The following is a 16,679-nucleotide window of genomic DNA, read 5'->3' on the forward strand; positions in this document are numbered from 1 at the left end:
GCAACGCGGCCTCGGGTGAGACTGAACCAAGGCCAACGCAGTCTCTAAGTCTGCCCCCTTCCTGGGCATTACAGTGAGCCGAACATGAATGCTCACAGCTTGTGTGGGAACACCTGGCGCTGAGTGAGCTCCACAACCCCGAGGCCCCTATTCCGTCATGAAGGTCTTTCTTGAAACCTGTTGGGGCAGGGGCTCGCCGGCCCACCCCACCCCCAGCTGGACACGCAGGCACCCAAATGGCGGCCCCTGCCCTCAGGCATGTCACACGGGCACCCTCTTCACACAAGGGGTGATCAGAGGACGGGACGCTTAAGACACTCGGAGGCTGAGCATTCACGCAGCGGCCAAAGGGACTCGAACCCTCCGCTTGTGTGTCTGTGCGATCAGGAGGGGGAGCATCCCCAGGGTCCGGGGACGCTGCCTGTCACAGCAGTGATGCTCAGTGGGCTGACTGATCAGTGGACGGGACGGGGAGATGGGAAGGGGGGTTCTGTTGCCAATGAGTCTGTGAACACTGGTGAATATAATAGCAAATACCCTTAAATACATATGAAGTTTATTAAAAATAGGCTGCAAACGAAGTACAGTAGAAATGGAAAGCTACAGCAGGTCTGATGTCTTCTCCATAGTAACGCACAGTCATGAAAAGCACTTTACACATATTCACATTTGACCTAATCGTCCAAGGACCGCCAAATCCACGGGAACGGGTTTACAATCACACATAGAAATATCCCTGCATGTAAATATTTACATGTATTTGCATGTTCTCATGTGTGTCTGTTGTTTTTCTATATATTAACAGGATAACAGTTCACCTGTATCTTTTTCTTTAAATAGGCTGTGGATTCAGTCCCCGTAAGGCTGCCAGTGTTCTCGAGACGTCGGGAGGCACAAGCATGCAGATCCTTCATAAACACTTAGAACCACTTACTCTCTTAACGAGGGAAATCAGAGCAGCACACTTCCAGATATGAACCCTGACGGACGCAGAAAATATTTACAGTCACGTTGTAATGATTTATCTTACAGCTCTGAGGAAAGTGATTTCTAAGGCAGACAGCCCCCCACCCTCTCCTGGAAAGTGTGCGTATCTTCCTAACACACCTATTGTTAACAGAACAATACGGTAAAGTCATCTAGAGCTGCAGCAGGGCTTGTCAAATAGAAAATCTGCTCATGATCACAAAATCATTGACTGTTTTAACATCACATAATATAAAACAAAGTGAGGTCCGTCTTCCCAACACCAGCCTCATATTCACAGCTGAAGAAGTGACAGTGGTAACTAATAATTCAATACATGAAAATTAAATAACTCTATTCAAATGTAAAAAAATAGCCTGAACTGCCACGAGTCTTTCCTACAGCATTTCAGTTACAGACGCCACACGCCATGGACCCTCCCTTCCCTGACAGCAGATGGGTGTGAACTCAGCTCTCTTCTGATCGACAGCTGTGCCGAGTGTCGCCTACTGCGCGCTCGTCCTTCTTCGGTACTTTTGTTCCTATTCATGTCAACACTGTTTAGTAGACATCCTCCTTTACAGATTCCCTTGGAATATTTGAAACATTTAGTTAACCTTCTAACTTAAGCGCCATCTTCAAAATCACTAATGACTTACTGGCATAATAATCATCTGGTATTTAAAAAAATAAAATTTCCTAAGCTCAAAATTTTCTTCTTGGAGAAACTTGCTTCAATCGAACACTAGAGCTGATTCGGAGGGCTGCCCGTGGGGACGGCGCTGCAGCGGTCCCGCTCAGGTCCTCCCGCCTCCCAGCCGCGGACACGGCAGGCCGGCCGCACTCCTTGGCATGCAGGCACGTCCGCTCAGTCTCCCCAGAGTCATCTCCCGCAGCAGGCTGCAGCTGCCGCTAAGGAGTGCAAATGACAGTCTGGGGACTTCAAGCTACTCTGATTAGTGAACAGCGAGTTTTAAAAAAGAACAGCAACAGGACTTCTTTGTGCTCCTTGGGGGAAGACGGGGGTGAAGACACATCTCAGCATCTTCTTCTGCCCCTTTCCAAGCCCAGACCCTAGAGACTGACCAGAAAGCTACCTTCCTGGGAGTCAGGTCACTAAGAAGACAGTGTCTAGATTGTAGAAATGACAGTCTCTTGGTAAGGTAAAGCGGAATTTCTTAGCGATAGAACTCTTCCACATGCCAAGCCTTCTAGAAGCAGGCTCCCTGGGGACCGGGGTCCTCAGGCTGTGCCGTCACCAGCACCCCAAGGGACCGTGCTGGACACAGGGCCGTCCTCACTTCGTGTTCAGCTCGTTCTCCAGCTCTGTTAGCTTGCGAGAGGCCTTGACTTTATTGGAGACGTCGTGGCCTTGGGAGAAAAGGCGCTGGCGCTCCCTGAATGTCAGGTTTTCAGGGGCTCCGGGCCCCCCAGGGACGTCTGCTTCGTGGCTGCAGGAGGAACAGGTACAGGGTTACCTTTCAGAGTGGAAACAACCCGGCAGCAGGTGGATCGGCTCACGTGAGCGTGGTTAAGTCAGACTTTCTAAGGGAAAGGCTCATTCTTTGTTTAATTCCCTCATAACCCTGCCGGGGCTGTATTCAAACCCACGTGGGAAAGGGCACAGTGTTCTCTTCATTTAATGTTCACTTTCTCCAGTCCCACCCGACTCTCAAAAAGGTAGTAACATCAGTGTTAGCAAGCACACAATCCTTAGCAATTAAGTTTAACTGAAGAGTTCACTTTAAAAATCTGGCACTTTAATGAAGCCTACCTGCATCTGAGAAGCCTCTATCAACATACTAACGGACAGTAATAACAAGTTACCAAAATATTAAAGATTTAAAGATGTAAGAACACTTTGGGCATCAGTAGTTCTGTCTACACCTCGCTGAGAATGTCTGTTGAACTCGGGGGGGGGGGGGGGGTGTGACCTTGCACGGTCCAGCAGGACACCAGGCCTTTACCCTGGGCGTCTCGCTCCTCGGTGGTGGACGCAGAGGGCAGCGCGTCCAGCCCCTTCCACGGTCCCAGCCAGAAGCCCTGGGGCCCTGCACACCATTGGAGGCAGAACCGTATTAGCAACATGAAGTAAATAAAGCCTCTGTGCTCACACAACTCAAGGCCTGAGCTGACAACCAGGTCTCTGAAATTTCATTCCAGCCTCACAAAAGGTAGTGAGAAAAGAAAGGCGCCCTTAGTGACGAGACACCCGCACGGCACAGCTTCAGTGAATACCTCTTGGACGGTTTCTCTCTCGGATCCCGATGAACATCATGGGCTCCAAAAACTGCTCCAGCAGATCCCACGTAAGAGTTTGCTCCTTTTCCGTAAAAAGAAAAAGTCACGGTTAAAGTACCTGCATTATTTCCAGAACCACACTCAGGATGAAGATGCAGTGCTCAGGACCTCTTACGTCCTGAAAAAGCAGCAGCGAAAGGCTCTTCGAGTCAGTGGAAGACACTCAATGGAAACCACATCCCTGGGTGGCCTGAGCAACCCCATCACGGCCCTTGCAGGTGCTGGGAACCTGGCCTGCAGCCTTACTATTAGGGGAAACGTAAGTCTAAGGGAGTATAGCTAGAAAGTTCAAATCAGGTAAAATGTATAACTATACAAATACACAATAAAAATTGACAGATGGCGAATTTTTTCAGACACCCCTGACACTAAGAACTTTCTTAAATGATCATGGGGGGCAAATGGTCCTCTTTTCAGAGCAGTTACTGAATTTTCCCCACAAAATAAATGGCTATAATTCTTAAAACATTTGGAAAAAAAGGAAAAAGAAGAGGTCCCGAAAGGTCTGATACTAATGCCGCAGACACAACATCACTGACCAAAAAGGAGACCCGAGGCAGCACAGGGTGACTGTCAGACACCCGGCCTGGGGCCCAGTGCTGTGGGTCAGCGGCCAGTAACTGGGCGAGTGAGACCAACTGCCCACATACTGAAGAGCGCTGCCGAAGATCAAAAAAGCTGACGCCTGGAGAAGCTCTAACGCAGCCAAACATACAGTGAGAGTGCACGAGCGGTGTGACGGTCAAGACCACAGTGCAGGAAATCAGGACCAGTGGCTTCTATTAACTGCAATGTCAGCAAGAAGATCTTACACTTTGAGGAATCTTTTGCTTATAACCAAGGCCAGGGTAACACACACTGAAATACTCAGGAAACACTGACAGTGCTGCACACTGGACTCAACAGGCCAGGAAACGACCACAGGGTCTCAGGGCTAAAAGGACCCTTCTCCACAGGCTGCAGCCATGAGTCTATGTTCTTTGCTCCCTTTATAAAGAGGTATCTTTTCCACGGCCGTGTGGGGGCATCGAGGAGCCCGGCCATGCCTGGCACCCCTCCCAGTACCCCTCCCGGCACTGCGTCTTGCTCATGAGTTGGCTGGGGTACCCACAACCAGGGCACAGGAGTGGTCCTCTACCAAGACTCAAAAGATGAAACAGAAAGATGTCTCTAATGTAACCTGCTCTAGACCTTTAGATAAATTACTGGCAGAGTGAAAAACTTTCCATTTTGAGTCTACGTTTTTTCTTCAATTTGCCTTAAAAACGTGTTTCATCTTTTGAGTTTTAATTGAGGAATACTTGCTTGTTTCCACTGGTAAAAATCAATTGTTGAAAATTTTCAGAATTTTTAATCAGCGTGTCAGACAAGCTGGGCTGAGAGCCCCCGCAGAGCAGAGAAACGGGGGCTGGAGGAGCAGACAGGAGGGTCGCAGGTGAGCAGATCACCCCTCACGCCGCGATCGGGAACCGGATTCCAAAGCCAGTGCTCTGATCAGAGGGGCCGCGCTGCGTGTGGGTGCCCGGGGTCGGGCGGTGGGGGGCTGGGGCGCCCCGGCTTTACCTCGACCTCTGGAGTGGCTGGGTCGGGCAGGGCCAGGTTTGGAGGGAGGGGGCGGGGGCGGGCCGGCCCTGGGCCCGGTCCTGCTGGTGCCGGGCGGGGGTGGCCGGAATGGGCCGGAGAGGAAGATGCCGTCGGAGGCTGGGCGCGCCCTCCGCCCAGAGGGCCTGTCCTGACCTGCCGGCTCCTCGTCCTCGTCCTCCTCTTCGTTGTAGGCCACGAACTTGGCGGTGTAGAGGGCATCCGGGGAGAGGGCCTGCGTCTGCAGGTAGGAGGCGGTGCGCTGCGGTGGCGGCGGCGGGCCGGCGGGCTCGTACCCACGCGGGAGTGGCGGGCGGCCCAGGCCCGGCTCCTCGGGCTCCAGCAGCCGGCGCTCGGCCTCCTCGTGCTGGCGGCGGCGCTCAGCCTCCAGGCGGCTGTAGTAACCGTCCTCCTGCCGCCTCTGTGGCCGGGAGACAAAGGGCGGGTCAGTGGGCAGCAGGGAGGGTCCACCCCAGGGTGCCCCCAAGCTCCAGCGACTGCCACGGCAGCGGGCAGCTGGGCCTGGACGTGGAGCCGCTGACATAAAACCAAGCGGAAGCAGGAACGAACCCGGGGCGCGTCTCCTGCTTTCAGTGGGATTTCCACTTACCTGTCGCTCCTGAGTTTAAAGACAAAACCGAAGGGTAACTAGGCTCTGACTGGCACCTGCGGAGGACCAGCCCCCGCCCCGCCCCGCCCCGCAGCGCGTGGAAGAAGGGCAGGCCTAAGTTGCCTGGCTCGTTCCAGTGACGCAAAGGGAAATTAATAGGAAACCCACACTGTCTCTTCCCAAGGTGACCACCAGCGAACACGCGTCCCCCAGGCCTTAGTTTGTGTCTCCCTGCCAGACAGGAAATCGGAAAGCCAGGCACGACAGCGACGGCAGCGGACAGTCCAGTGTATTTTGACACATACTGTACATTTCTTCTGACATACATCTAGTTGCGCAAACTACAGTTGACAGCGTTAATTTAACATTGAAAAAGGTAACAGCACAGCTTTGTTAAAGATTGACAATGGTTTCAGAACAAGAATAAAAGCGAAGAAAGGAGTGGAAAGACCAGACGAACGATCCGCCTTAAGCTGAGATGGGCTCCGGGTTGCACGTTTTAAACCCACGCACCGGCAGGGAGCTGCTGGCACCAGGGGCAGAGCTTCCAGTCCCTGCGTCACCGTGCACGCTTTCACGCTTTGGCTCCCCCCCCCCCCCCACGCACACAGACACACAGAGTGAACACACATAGCCAGAGCCTTCCGGGGCGAGGTGGGGGGGAGTGCCAGCACACACGCCAGCCTTGTCGCAGCCCTGACCTTCTCGCCCTGCGCTGAGCCATCCGGAAGGAGAAGCATTCTCATCTCATTTCCGCACAGAACGAGCGTCCGTTACAGAGGAGCTCCAACCGAACGAGCTCCACGGACTCTGAGCAGAGCTGGCGGGAGGCCTAGCGCCCCACGAATACCACTCACGTGGTGACATTTCAGGGAGAGACCACGGCTCATCCTTCAGTTACGTTAAGAACAGACAGCCATGTGACATCGTTTTGCCCCACAGGTGCATGGTCCTCCCACGACAGAGCAAGCCCAGCCATTTTGGACATTCTATATATTAAAAAAACAGCTTCTTTTTGCATGGAGCACTCAGTCATGGAAACAGGTACCCAAACACAAGTGCATCTGACATAACCACAAGCTGTGAGAATGCGCACTGCAAAAAAAACCCAATGACGGAGAGGTTCCCCAGGTGGAGAACAGGCCTGGCTGTCTCCCCATGGCGCTGCTTCCAGGTGGCCGGAGACGCAGGGTAAGTGGACACCGCAGACCCAGGGCTGGGGGCTCAGACTCCGCAGATCCAGGGCTGGGGGCTCAGACTGTGGAGGCCCACCTCCTTCCGGGGGCTCACTGAAGTGCACGGGGTCTCCCCCGAAGCCCAGACCGTGACTGCCCAGGCCCCACCAAGCGGCCGGGGTCGGGGAGGTGGAGGGCCCGCCCTGCTTGCTGTCACCCGTGGAGCCCACGTGGCCGGGCTCTCCCGCCTGCACAGAAGAGCCCATGGGGACGGCCAGCACCGCTCCTACCCTGTCCCTGGATCCTGAGGTCAGGCAGCGAGCCCAGGGCCGGTGGTGCACCCAGAGGCGGGGTTCTGCACTCGCTTCTCAGATTAGGTCACGTGTGGTCACGTTAAGACCGATTAAAAGGGTTCCCTGACCCTTAGAGCCAAGTAACTACTCGAGTGGGCACACTAAGGGAGTTGGAAGCCCCCCTGTGCTGCGTTTTCTGTGCACCACTGGCCAGAATCAGGTCACTGACATAAGAATCGACTCTAGATCCTGTTTGTCCTCCTAGGCTCCTGACCTTCCCCAGGCCTGACCCCAACCTGACCACTTCCCAGCCACCGGCCGGACGCCACCCAGCGTGGCTGCACAGGCCCCACGTCTGCAGGCCAGAGGGTCGAGCCCCGAGGCCGGCAGTGGGGGCCGGTCCACTGGCCGGGCGGGAGGCCGGCGCGGGGGCGGCCCTGCCCGCCGCCCAGTCCCGCCCGCGCTCGGGCCGCAGCCCTCAGAGGACCAGGACCTTGTCTTCGGCCTCGCGCCTGACCCTCTCGTCCTCCTGCCGGCGCCGCTGCTCCTCCTGCCGCGCGCGCTCCTCCGCCTCCCGCGTCCGCATCTCCTCCAGCTGCTGCTGCCGCCGCCGCTCCTCATCCTGCAACTGACGACAGGGGCCCGTCAGCCCTTGCCCCGACCCGAGGATGCGCCGCGCGGCCGGCACACACGCGCATGCGCACGCACGCGGCCTACAGACGCCCACGCACGGCCGGACACGTGCACGCGACACGCACAGCCAAGACACAACACACGCGCACGGCCGACGGACATGCGCACACGGCACACATGCACGACTGACGAATATGCACACACGACAGACGCACGCCCGACGGACACGCGCACGGCCCTCAGACACGTGCATGCGCGCGGCCAGCGGACACAACACAGGGGCATGGCCGACAGAGACAGTGCACACGACACTCGAACGGCTGACGGGCACACAACAGACAGCACAGCTGACAGATGCACGCGCACACGACACTTGACACGCACACACAACACACACGCACACGACACTCAACACGGCACGGCCCAGACACGGCACACAGCCACACGCGCACACAACACGCGCACGGACAAGACGCGCACATGCGCAGCCGACCGATGTGCACGCACACGGCCGACGTGCACACGTGCACCTGCATGGCCAGCACACGCACAGCCGACAGACATGCGCAAGGCCAAGGACACACACACGACACACACATAGCTGATGGACACGCACACACGGCACAGGTACAGGACCAACAGACATATGCACACGTGTGGCCAACAGACACGACACACACGGCCGACACATGCGCACACGACACACACGCGCCCAACACACACATGCCCTACGGCCGACGGACATACAACACATGCGCACACGACACGCTAATGGTCGACACGTGCACGTGAGACGACACACGCATGGCTGACATGCACATGACACTTTACATGGCATGGCCGGCAGACACACACACATGACACAGCCCACAGCTGCACACGACACTCAACACACACGGCTGATAGCACACACGACACGCGCACATGCCACACACACAGCATGGCTGACATACAACATGACACACGCACAGCTGAGACACATGCACACGACACACCCAGCATGGCCTGGACGCGGCACACAGCCAACAGACATGTGCACACAGGACACATGCACGGCTGACAGACACCGCGCACACGGCACTTGACATGTGCACAGCCAACAGTGCACACAACACACGCGTACATGGCACGTGCACGCACACAACACATGGCCAGTCAGCAGACACCACGCACATGCCACACACGCACGGCTGAGCACAGACACCAGGCCAGGCCACGCAGTGCCACCTCACAGCTGTCCCCACCCTTCAGAACCACCTCAGAGGAGGAGGTTATCCCACACACTCACACAGCAGACAGACGTGACTCTTCTACTAGAACAAGTCCAAGAACCAGCTCGTGGCCACCAGCAGTCGGACCCTGGCATGTGGAACCCGAAACCCTGGACCACCTCCTGCCTGAGCCCTGTTCCAACTGCCACCATGAAGGTCAGGCACGCCTGCACTCCTGGCCCGTGGCAGGTGAACCCCAGCCTCTCGGTGGGGTGGGCTGGGGGCTCAAGAGGGCGGGCCACCTGCCTAGTCGTGGGGACCAGGTTTTGAGCTCTCCTTTTGTCCTGGCCCTTTGCCATCCACTCCCTCCGCGTCCCATCCTGGACTTAAGAATCCCTCCCCAGCTCGGGGGTCCCCTAAATGCTGATTTACAGCATCTGAGGCTGAAATTTAGGACAAACCTTATTCTCACTCTCCTGCTGCACCTCTGCCAAGTAACGTCCACTGTGTCTGAACACCTCCAGGGTCTGGGGAACTAGAGTCCACCTCCCACCACAGTGCCTGCCATTTTCAGGTAACTACTTGTCAAAAAGCATGTCTGCTCTTCTGAAACTCACCACCTGACCACTTCCAATTTTTTGTTTTTCAAGGTCTGTCTTTTTCAAACAGTACAGATTTAATCTCTCTCCTTCATACCATTCAGATTCTTAAGGACAACTTCAAAGTCCTAAGATGTGTTGTATCTGGCTTTCAGCTCCTTCATTCTCCTGGTCACACCTCCTATATGCTACAGGAGGAAAATGCCTCAAGGGACCCGGAGAAGCACATGTGACTGGCAGAGAACAGAGAGTCTGCTATCATGTCCAGAGGACATAGCGATTTCTGCTGTCACAGCCTAGGAGGACACAGACTTCCCCTTCTCCATCACAGACCCGGGCTGGGCTAGCACCCACAGCCCGGTACCTCCCTACTTCGGCGAGGAAGCGGCAGAGGCGCCTGCTCTGTGGAGGCGCAGAGGCAGCCCCTAGCTGGGATCAGCTCGCTGGAGGAGCAGCAGTGGATCAGGCGTCAGCACAGATGTGGGAAAACAGCTGCCAAATAACAGTGAGGAAATAAAACAGCAACGGATCACACCAAGTATCTCCAGAAAGATAACCTATGGAAGAAGGCAAAACTGCAAGAATGCAATAGACTCTTCTGTTACCCAACAAAATACAAACTAACTCATTATGTCCTACCTTTCCTAGATCTAATTAAAAACAAGTTCTGAGCAAGAAAAACTATATACACTGAACTCGCCAATGAGTTCTTTTATGTTAAATAAAAGTATAGTTTTAAGAAGTCAGAATAATTTCAATTTTCACAACTACTAAATCTAAAAACAAGCATTTTTCTCTTAAAAACCTTCTTCTTCTAAATCCTGATGGTGTAAGCAAGGAGCCTTCTCCCTGTGCCCAGTCCACTGGTTTCTGTTTTAGAGCAGTGAGTGAACCAGCACTATTATAATTGAGGCAGCTTCTTTCCACTATTTGGTAAGCTGTTTCGGGTATTTTCATTGTCAAAACAAACTGTTTTTTGTTTCTCACCAATATTTTGCTTTACTCAAAAACAAGCAAACAACAAACAAAAAACCCAAAACACATAAATGAGAACAGAATCTCTGAATTTGCCCCGAACAACAGATCCAGATGCTACACTGAACTGTACAGTTCAGTCACATTTCCCAACAGTTAGAGAACACCTCAAATCAAGTTAGGAAGCTAATGGCTCTGAGCGCCAACGACAAACCGCGTGTATGAAATCAAATTAGGAAGCTAACGGCTCTGGGCGCCAACGACAAACCGCGTGTATGAAATCAAGTTAGGAAGCTAACGGCTCTGAGCACCAACGACAAACCGTGTGTATGAAGACTGTACCTAAGCGGAGAGAAGAGAAGCTCGCTGTTTTACACTGAAGGATGGGGAAGTCGCATGCTACCAAAACAGGCAGGCAGGAAGCTGTATTTGGGGAAGCACATTGAACAGATCCAACAGTAATTCTTAGTCAGCCCAGCCCAGACCACAGTCACTGAAACCAACTATTGTGCTGGGATTTAAAAGCAGGATGCAAGCCTGAACCAACTTCTTACAACACTGATGCAGCCCACATTTCTCAGAAAGGTATTTTCAGGGGATAAAAAAAAAAAACAGTATGCTGAGATCTCTGTGTTAATAATCTTGTACCACAAAAATATACTAATTTATTACATCTTTACAACAGAAATTCCATTAAGGCAGACAATCACTGAAATATCTGAGTAGGAAAGAGGGTCAGAATACCCCCTGCTTTTTGACATTTTCTCTGAAGAGCAATTACAAGTCCGTTAAGCACACAACCTGTAAGAAACCTCTCTCCCCACTGGCCTGTTCTGCTCATGCTCCGACCCATTAAAAATATTCACCCTAAAGAATGTCAAGGGCTCCAGTAAAGACGACTCATCCCGATTAGACAATCATTAGGACGGGGCTTCGGGTCCGTCCCAGTCCCGCCACGTCCCCCAGAGGAGTCTGCCGGGGCGGGGCGGCCCTGGGGAGGAGGCGCGGTCCCCTCACTCGGGACACAACCCCGGCCCTCAGCCTGCAGGGCTCCCTCCCCTCCTCTGCAGCAGAAGGGAGATGCGTGGGCTCAGAGCTCCAAGGCAAGCCTACAGCTGCCGAGACACCGGCTGCAGAGAGAGCCTGAGGCGGGGCTCCGCACGCCCCACGCAGACTCCCGCGGCGGGAGGCGGCATGCGGGCAGAGTTGGGGGAGGGGGCAAGTCAGCTCAGAACAGGTGCAAAGCGGTCAGGTGGGCGCGTGCACACAGGAGTTGAAGGTGGAGCGCAGGATGGAGTGCAGGCGGGGTGCGTGGGCCGTGGGCCTGGAGGCAGCAGGCATGGATGGAGGGAGCAATGGACACCGGGAGACCGGAGCCGGGCAGCCCTTCCGCTTCTCGTCACCATAGCAACCCGCATCAGCGGCCACGCATCTCCCTGTGGAGCCCAGCGTCTCCCTGTGGAGCCCAGCATCTCTGGGAAGCCAGGGCCTGACACGGGGGTTCTGGCAGCAAAGCTACCCCTGGGGACACGGCAAGAACTCAGCGATAACATTAACATCTTCGGGGCAATAGGGCTAAGAAACCTGTCAATATTAACACTAGAAATAATCATCTTTGAAGAAACAAAAACCCTGAAACAAAAATCTCAGTACACCCCATCCTAACAAATTGTGACTCACCTGTCACACACCCACAGACACAGACATGGGGCTCTCTTGGGGCCCCAGGCTGGCCTGGGCCCCACACGTGTGATAAGGACATGATAAGTACAGAAACAGCTGGAGGTGACTGGTGCTCCCTTGCTTCCTCCCCCCACAGACACCTCAACACATAGAGGCAGAGAGAAAAGCACGCTTCCTATCTCTGTCTCACGTGGAAGAAAAAGTCAAGCTCAGAAGATACGCCTTTCAGTCACCAAGGAGAGGAGGTCCCCTTTGCAATGACAATGCCACCAGGATGTTTAAATTCAAAAAGAGAAACAGAACAAAAAAAGGCCATTAAAGTCAAGCCTGGATTCAGATTTTTCTCAAAGGATGGTTAGCTCTGGCCTTGCGTCATTTAAAAGTTGACCAGCAATAAAAGCTACTTAAGAGTCAGTATCGATACCCTGCTAAGAACGTCAGCGACAGACACCCAGTTCTCAAGCACAGTGGACGCTATTACAACCCACTCAATCTCCCCAATGTAGACGTGAGACACACCACCGTTACTGTACAATGTGACTATTTTTCACAACGAGTGTTATTCAGCAACGGACTGGTATGGCTGGTACGTTAAACGAAAATTATGTGATATTAAAACAGAGTAATGTTTACTAGAAATTCCTTTTTCTCTACCAATAGACAGTTACATCCTAATTGGCAGACAATGTCAGAACCAGTTGAACTGAGCTTCTAATGATACTTAAAATGTACTTCTAATGTAACAAGAATGAGTCATTACTCACTGCAAAGTTTGCTGTGTTCATGAGTACGCAGGAATATATACTATGAACTTTAGGACTAAAACTGAGTAAAGGTCAAAACCAAAAACAAACAGTAAGTAACACTTAAAATTAACAGAGAAGAGCAAAGGATAACTACATCTAAACACATTGAAAGGCATGCTTCCAGAGTCAGGGAACTACATAAGGTCCTGATCTAGGACACCCCTAGGACCAGATCTACTGAAAACATCTAACCACCACCACTAAAGGAAAAGAGGAAATCAGACAGGAAAAAGGTACCCAAGGGAAAGAAACAGGAACATACCAAATCTAGAACAGAGATTGCTGGCATAGCAGTCTGCTGCAGGTAACAGAGAGGAAAAAACAGAAAGATGAAGTGTGAAAAAAAGGTTCCGTTAGGACCTGGATCCGCCGTCAGCACCTCTGCGGCTCTCATGCTTCGTCTGCGCTTGAGGACAGCCCAGGAGAGAGGTCAAGACTAGACCAACTTCCAGCACTCAGAAACAGAGAAGTGCCCACATGGTATTAAATACTTGAGCTTCATTAGTAAGCACACAGAAACTAAAAATAGTAAAATTTCCCTCAGCACTCTTACTTGGAGACTAAGATATTAATCTAAACATAATTAATGATAAACATTTTAAATTAAATTATCATAAAGAACTTTCTAAATAGCGTGATTCATACTAAAAGGCTTTGAAATATTCAGCGTCTCAATCACTTGGAAAAACTGATAGACCTTCAATAAAAATTTAGTCTTCAGAGAAAAGAATAACTGTAGAAATATTATGACGTGGTCTCTAACTTTTTCCTAACTTTTACCATGAACCTCAGCTTTAGGCTCAGAGTTAAGCCTTCTTTCCTCGCACGGGGCAGAGCCCAGGGCCACGGCCACGGCAGCCGGGCAGGGACCCGCCTGCAGCGCGTCCACTAGGACTGGGTGCAGCAGGCGACTCTGCTGACCGCCTACGGACCGGGCCAGGGCGTTAGGCAGAAGGTGGGGACAGCTCAGAGGAGTCTTATGCTCCAGGTAATTATTCATCAAACAGCTGCTCTGTCAAAGGAAACAGTAATTCTTGAGGAGGTGTACTCCTGATGACTTACCTAATAACACACTGAAGTAGTTAACATTTAGACCTTTGTTTATGAAACAAGCTTCTCAAGAGAGATTCTGAGTTTTGAATTAAGTCATATGCATGTCTGTCTGCTAACATGTATCTAACAAGAAATGTATTCGGTGACGTCCAAGGCCTTAAGGGCCCACACTGCCCACTCAGGGCACTCTCATCCTGAGCTGAAAAGATTCGAGGGTCTGACAGCACAGCCACTGGTTCAGGTCTTCAGTACAGACGGCATCAGAGGGGGAATTAGAAACAAAATCCAAAGACAGAAAGGACATGCCCTTTGCTGTCTTTTCTCGCAATACTGCATTATACTAAAAAAAAGAGCATGACTAAAATTCGTTAACATAAAACGGTCACCAGCACTCGCTGCAACTGACACCAATGAGTGCTTCTCTGTCAACAGCTCTCCTCAGAGGGCAACAAAGGGTACTAGATTTGGCATTTTAACAGTCTATACTGCCCTAAACTATATGGATTTTACTTTCTTCTTTTATGTGATACAAAGGCAACAGAAGTTACTTCCATCACACGGAAAACTATAAAGTCCTAAGTTCTGAGTGCCTGTACGCTACCACTGAAGCATAATGCTCATCGGTTTAATAACATCCACTTCATCAATGTGTGAGGACCACACAGAGTCTGTTTCTGAGGGTGACAACAAACTTGACTCTGCGGTTGTGCTCAGCCCCACCCCGCCCCCTCCTGGACCCGGAGCGCGCGGATGGTGGAGACCAGGGGCCACCCCTTTGCACAGTTGGGGCGACCTGGTGCTGCCAGAGGCTTTCCTGCTCCAGTAGTGGAGCTGGGCAGTTAAGAGTCTGGCCCACCCAGCCAGCCAGACACGGACTCTCCGGCCATTTCAGCAACCACCCCCAATCACGGTGACCACTGGCTATTACCTAACTGGTCTCCACCAGCGCTGGCGAAGAGGGCTGAAGCACCGGTTCAGTGCCCCGCGCGCCGCAGGAACCGCGAGTCTCGGGAGCGGCTTGCCCTGGTCGCCGGGGACAGCGGCTCCCGCAAGGCGCCCCGCCCGCCCGCCCGCCCGGCCCGTTACCCGCGCTCTGCGCTCGGCCTCCAGGCGCTGCATGAGCAGCACGGTGTCCACGTCGTCGTCCTCCTCCTCCTCGTCGTCCTCGTCCTTCTGCTTGGACTCCTGCAGCCGCTTCTGGAACTGCCACTCCAGCAGCAGCTTGCGCAGCCGGTCGCTCTCCTCGGCCGAGCGCTCAGCCTTGCCCTGCAGCTCCTGGATCTCGCGGCTCAGCAGGTCCACGATGTGCAGCTGCTGCTGCTTCTCCAGCTTCTCGCGCGCGTCGCGCTTCCAGGGGTCGGGGGACAGGCTGTCCCCGGAGGCCAGCTCCTCCCTGCTGACCGTGATATACTGCAGGTCCCTGCGCTCGATGGTGCGCGGCTGCTGCTGCGGCTGCAGCTCGCGGATCACGGTGTCCGGCGTGCGGGCGGGAGCGGGGGGCGGCGCGGGCGCGCGCAGCTGGCCTAGCCGGCGCTCCTGCTCCCTGCGCCGGCGCTCGCGCTCTTCGTCCAGGCGCGCCTTCTCCTTCTCGTACCAGCGCTGCTGCTCCTCCCGCTTCTTCCGCTCGGCGGCTGCCTGCGCCTGGGCGGCGGCAGCGGCAGCTGGCGGGGGCGAGTCCGTGTCCGCCTCCCCGGCGTAGGACCCGGCGGGCGGTGGCGGCGGCAGGGCCGGGTCGGTCCGCACGGGTGGGGAGGCGGCCGGGGTCTTCCAGCGCCCGGGGCCGCTCTTGGTGAGTGTGGAGGCGGGGGTGCCCGTCTTAGAGGGGGGCCCCAGGTGCTCCTGGCTGGACGCGCTGGAGCCCAGCGACGAGCCCTGGGTTGGCCAGGCGTCGCTGCCGTCCAACCTGTGCTCCGCGGCCGCCTCTGCCCGCTGCCGCTCGGGGCGGTAGGCGTCTTCACGGAGCTCCTCCTGGGAGCGGGTCACACGCTGGAGGGAGAGAGGGACGCGGACCTCAGCCACCGACAGCGGCTCCTGAGACTCCCCGAGGTTCCTCCCAGGAGAAGCGGGCGTTTGGGAAACTGCAGCGAGGCCCATGCCACCACTCCCATGCCTGGACAAGCGGTGACTGCCTCCGCCCCACACCCCTGGGGGCAGAAGGGGTGCAGCAGGGGTCAGCGCCTGAACTGAGCGACTGGACTGACCCTGAATCCGAGACAGCAGACACCCTCCCTGCCTTCCAGGCCCCGCCAGACGCAGCTCAACCGGAGTCTCACCACCACTGCGATCCCAGGACAAGCGGGGCGACTGCCTCTGCCTCCACACCCCTCAATCGCCTGGAGTGAGCGACTGGACTGCAGACACCCCCTCCCCTCCCAGGAGAACCGTCTCTCCACCACTGCGATCCCAAGAGGACAGTCTCTTCGAATTAGTGGGGCACGTGATTGTCACCAAGCCTAGGCTAGGCTACTTTTAAGCGAACATTTAACTTCTTTCCCCAGTTTTTCAGTGTAGACAGTTACCTTTCACACAGGAAAGAACCCCGACAGCCCCACCCCGCTCAACTTCCACCTGCCGGGGCCACATCCACATCCCGGGGGTAGAAAGGGATGGGGGGGGCGGGGCGGAGGCGGCAGGGCTGGGTGCATCCGCACTGGCGGAGAGGAGGCTGGGACCTCTCCAAGTAAAGCAGGGATGTGTTATCCAAGTTATCTGCTAACTTCATAAAACTCCAGGCCCTGGGTTTGGCCCCGAAATCCCTTCCTTGTGATCACCCAGCCTGTCCGCCGGAACCTG

At 54.3% G+C, this 16,679-nt stretch overlaps 1 protein-coding gene across 17 annotated transcripts in view; it reads right to left on the reverse strand.

The window, feature by feature from the left end:
- Positions 1–539: 539 nt before the first annotated feature.
- The window catches only part of AFDN (afadin, adherens junction formation factor), a 113,673-nt gene continuing 97,533 nt past the window's right edge, over positions 540–16,679 (reverse strand). For 6 of the 17 annotated variants that reach the window (XM_070461363.1, XM_070461352.1, XM_070461351.1 and 3 more), the window contains 6 exons: positions 14,973–15,872; positions 13,096–13,131; positions 7,420–7,554; positions 5,005–5,269; positions 3,205–3,289; positions 540–2,417 (listed from right to left, as the gene is read on the reverse strand). In XM_070461363.1, the coding sequence (XP_070317464.1) occupies positions 2,264–2,417; positions 3,205–3,289; positions 5,005–5,269; positions 7,420–7,554; positions 13,096–13,131; positions 14,973–15,872 (1,575 nt within the window). In that variant the 3' untranslated portion in view covers positions 540–2,263. The remainder of the gene's footprint in view (positions 2,418–3,204; positions 3,290–5,004; positions 5,270–7,419; positions 7,555–13,095; positions 13,132–14,972; positions 15,873–16,679) is intronic. The other 11 variants (XM_070461365.1, XM_070461360.1, XM_070461357.1 and 8 more) reach the window with 5 other exon arrangements.

Source organism: Odocoileus virginianus, chromosome 34 (assembly GCF_023699985.2).
Source record: "Odocoileus virginianus isolate 20LAN1187 ecotype Illinois chromosome 34, Ovbor_1.2, whole genome shotgun sequence".
Lineage (NCBI taxonomy): Eukaryota > Metazoa > Chordata > Mammalia > Artiodactyla > Cervidae > Odocoileus > Odocoileus virginianus.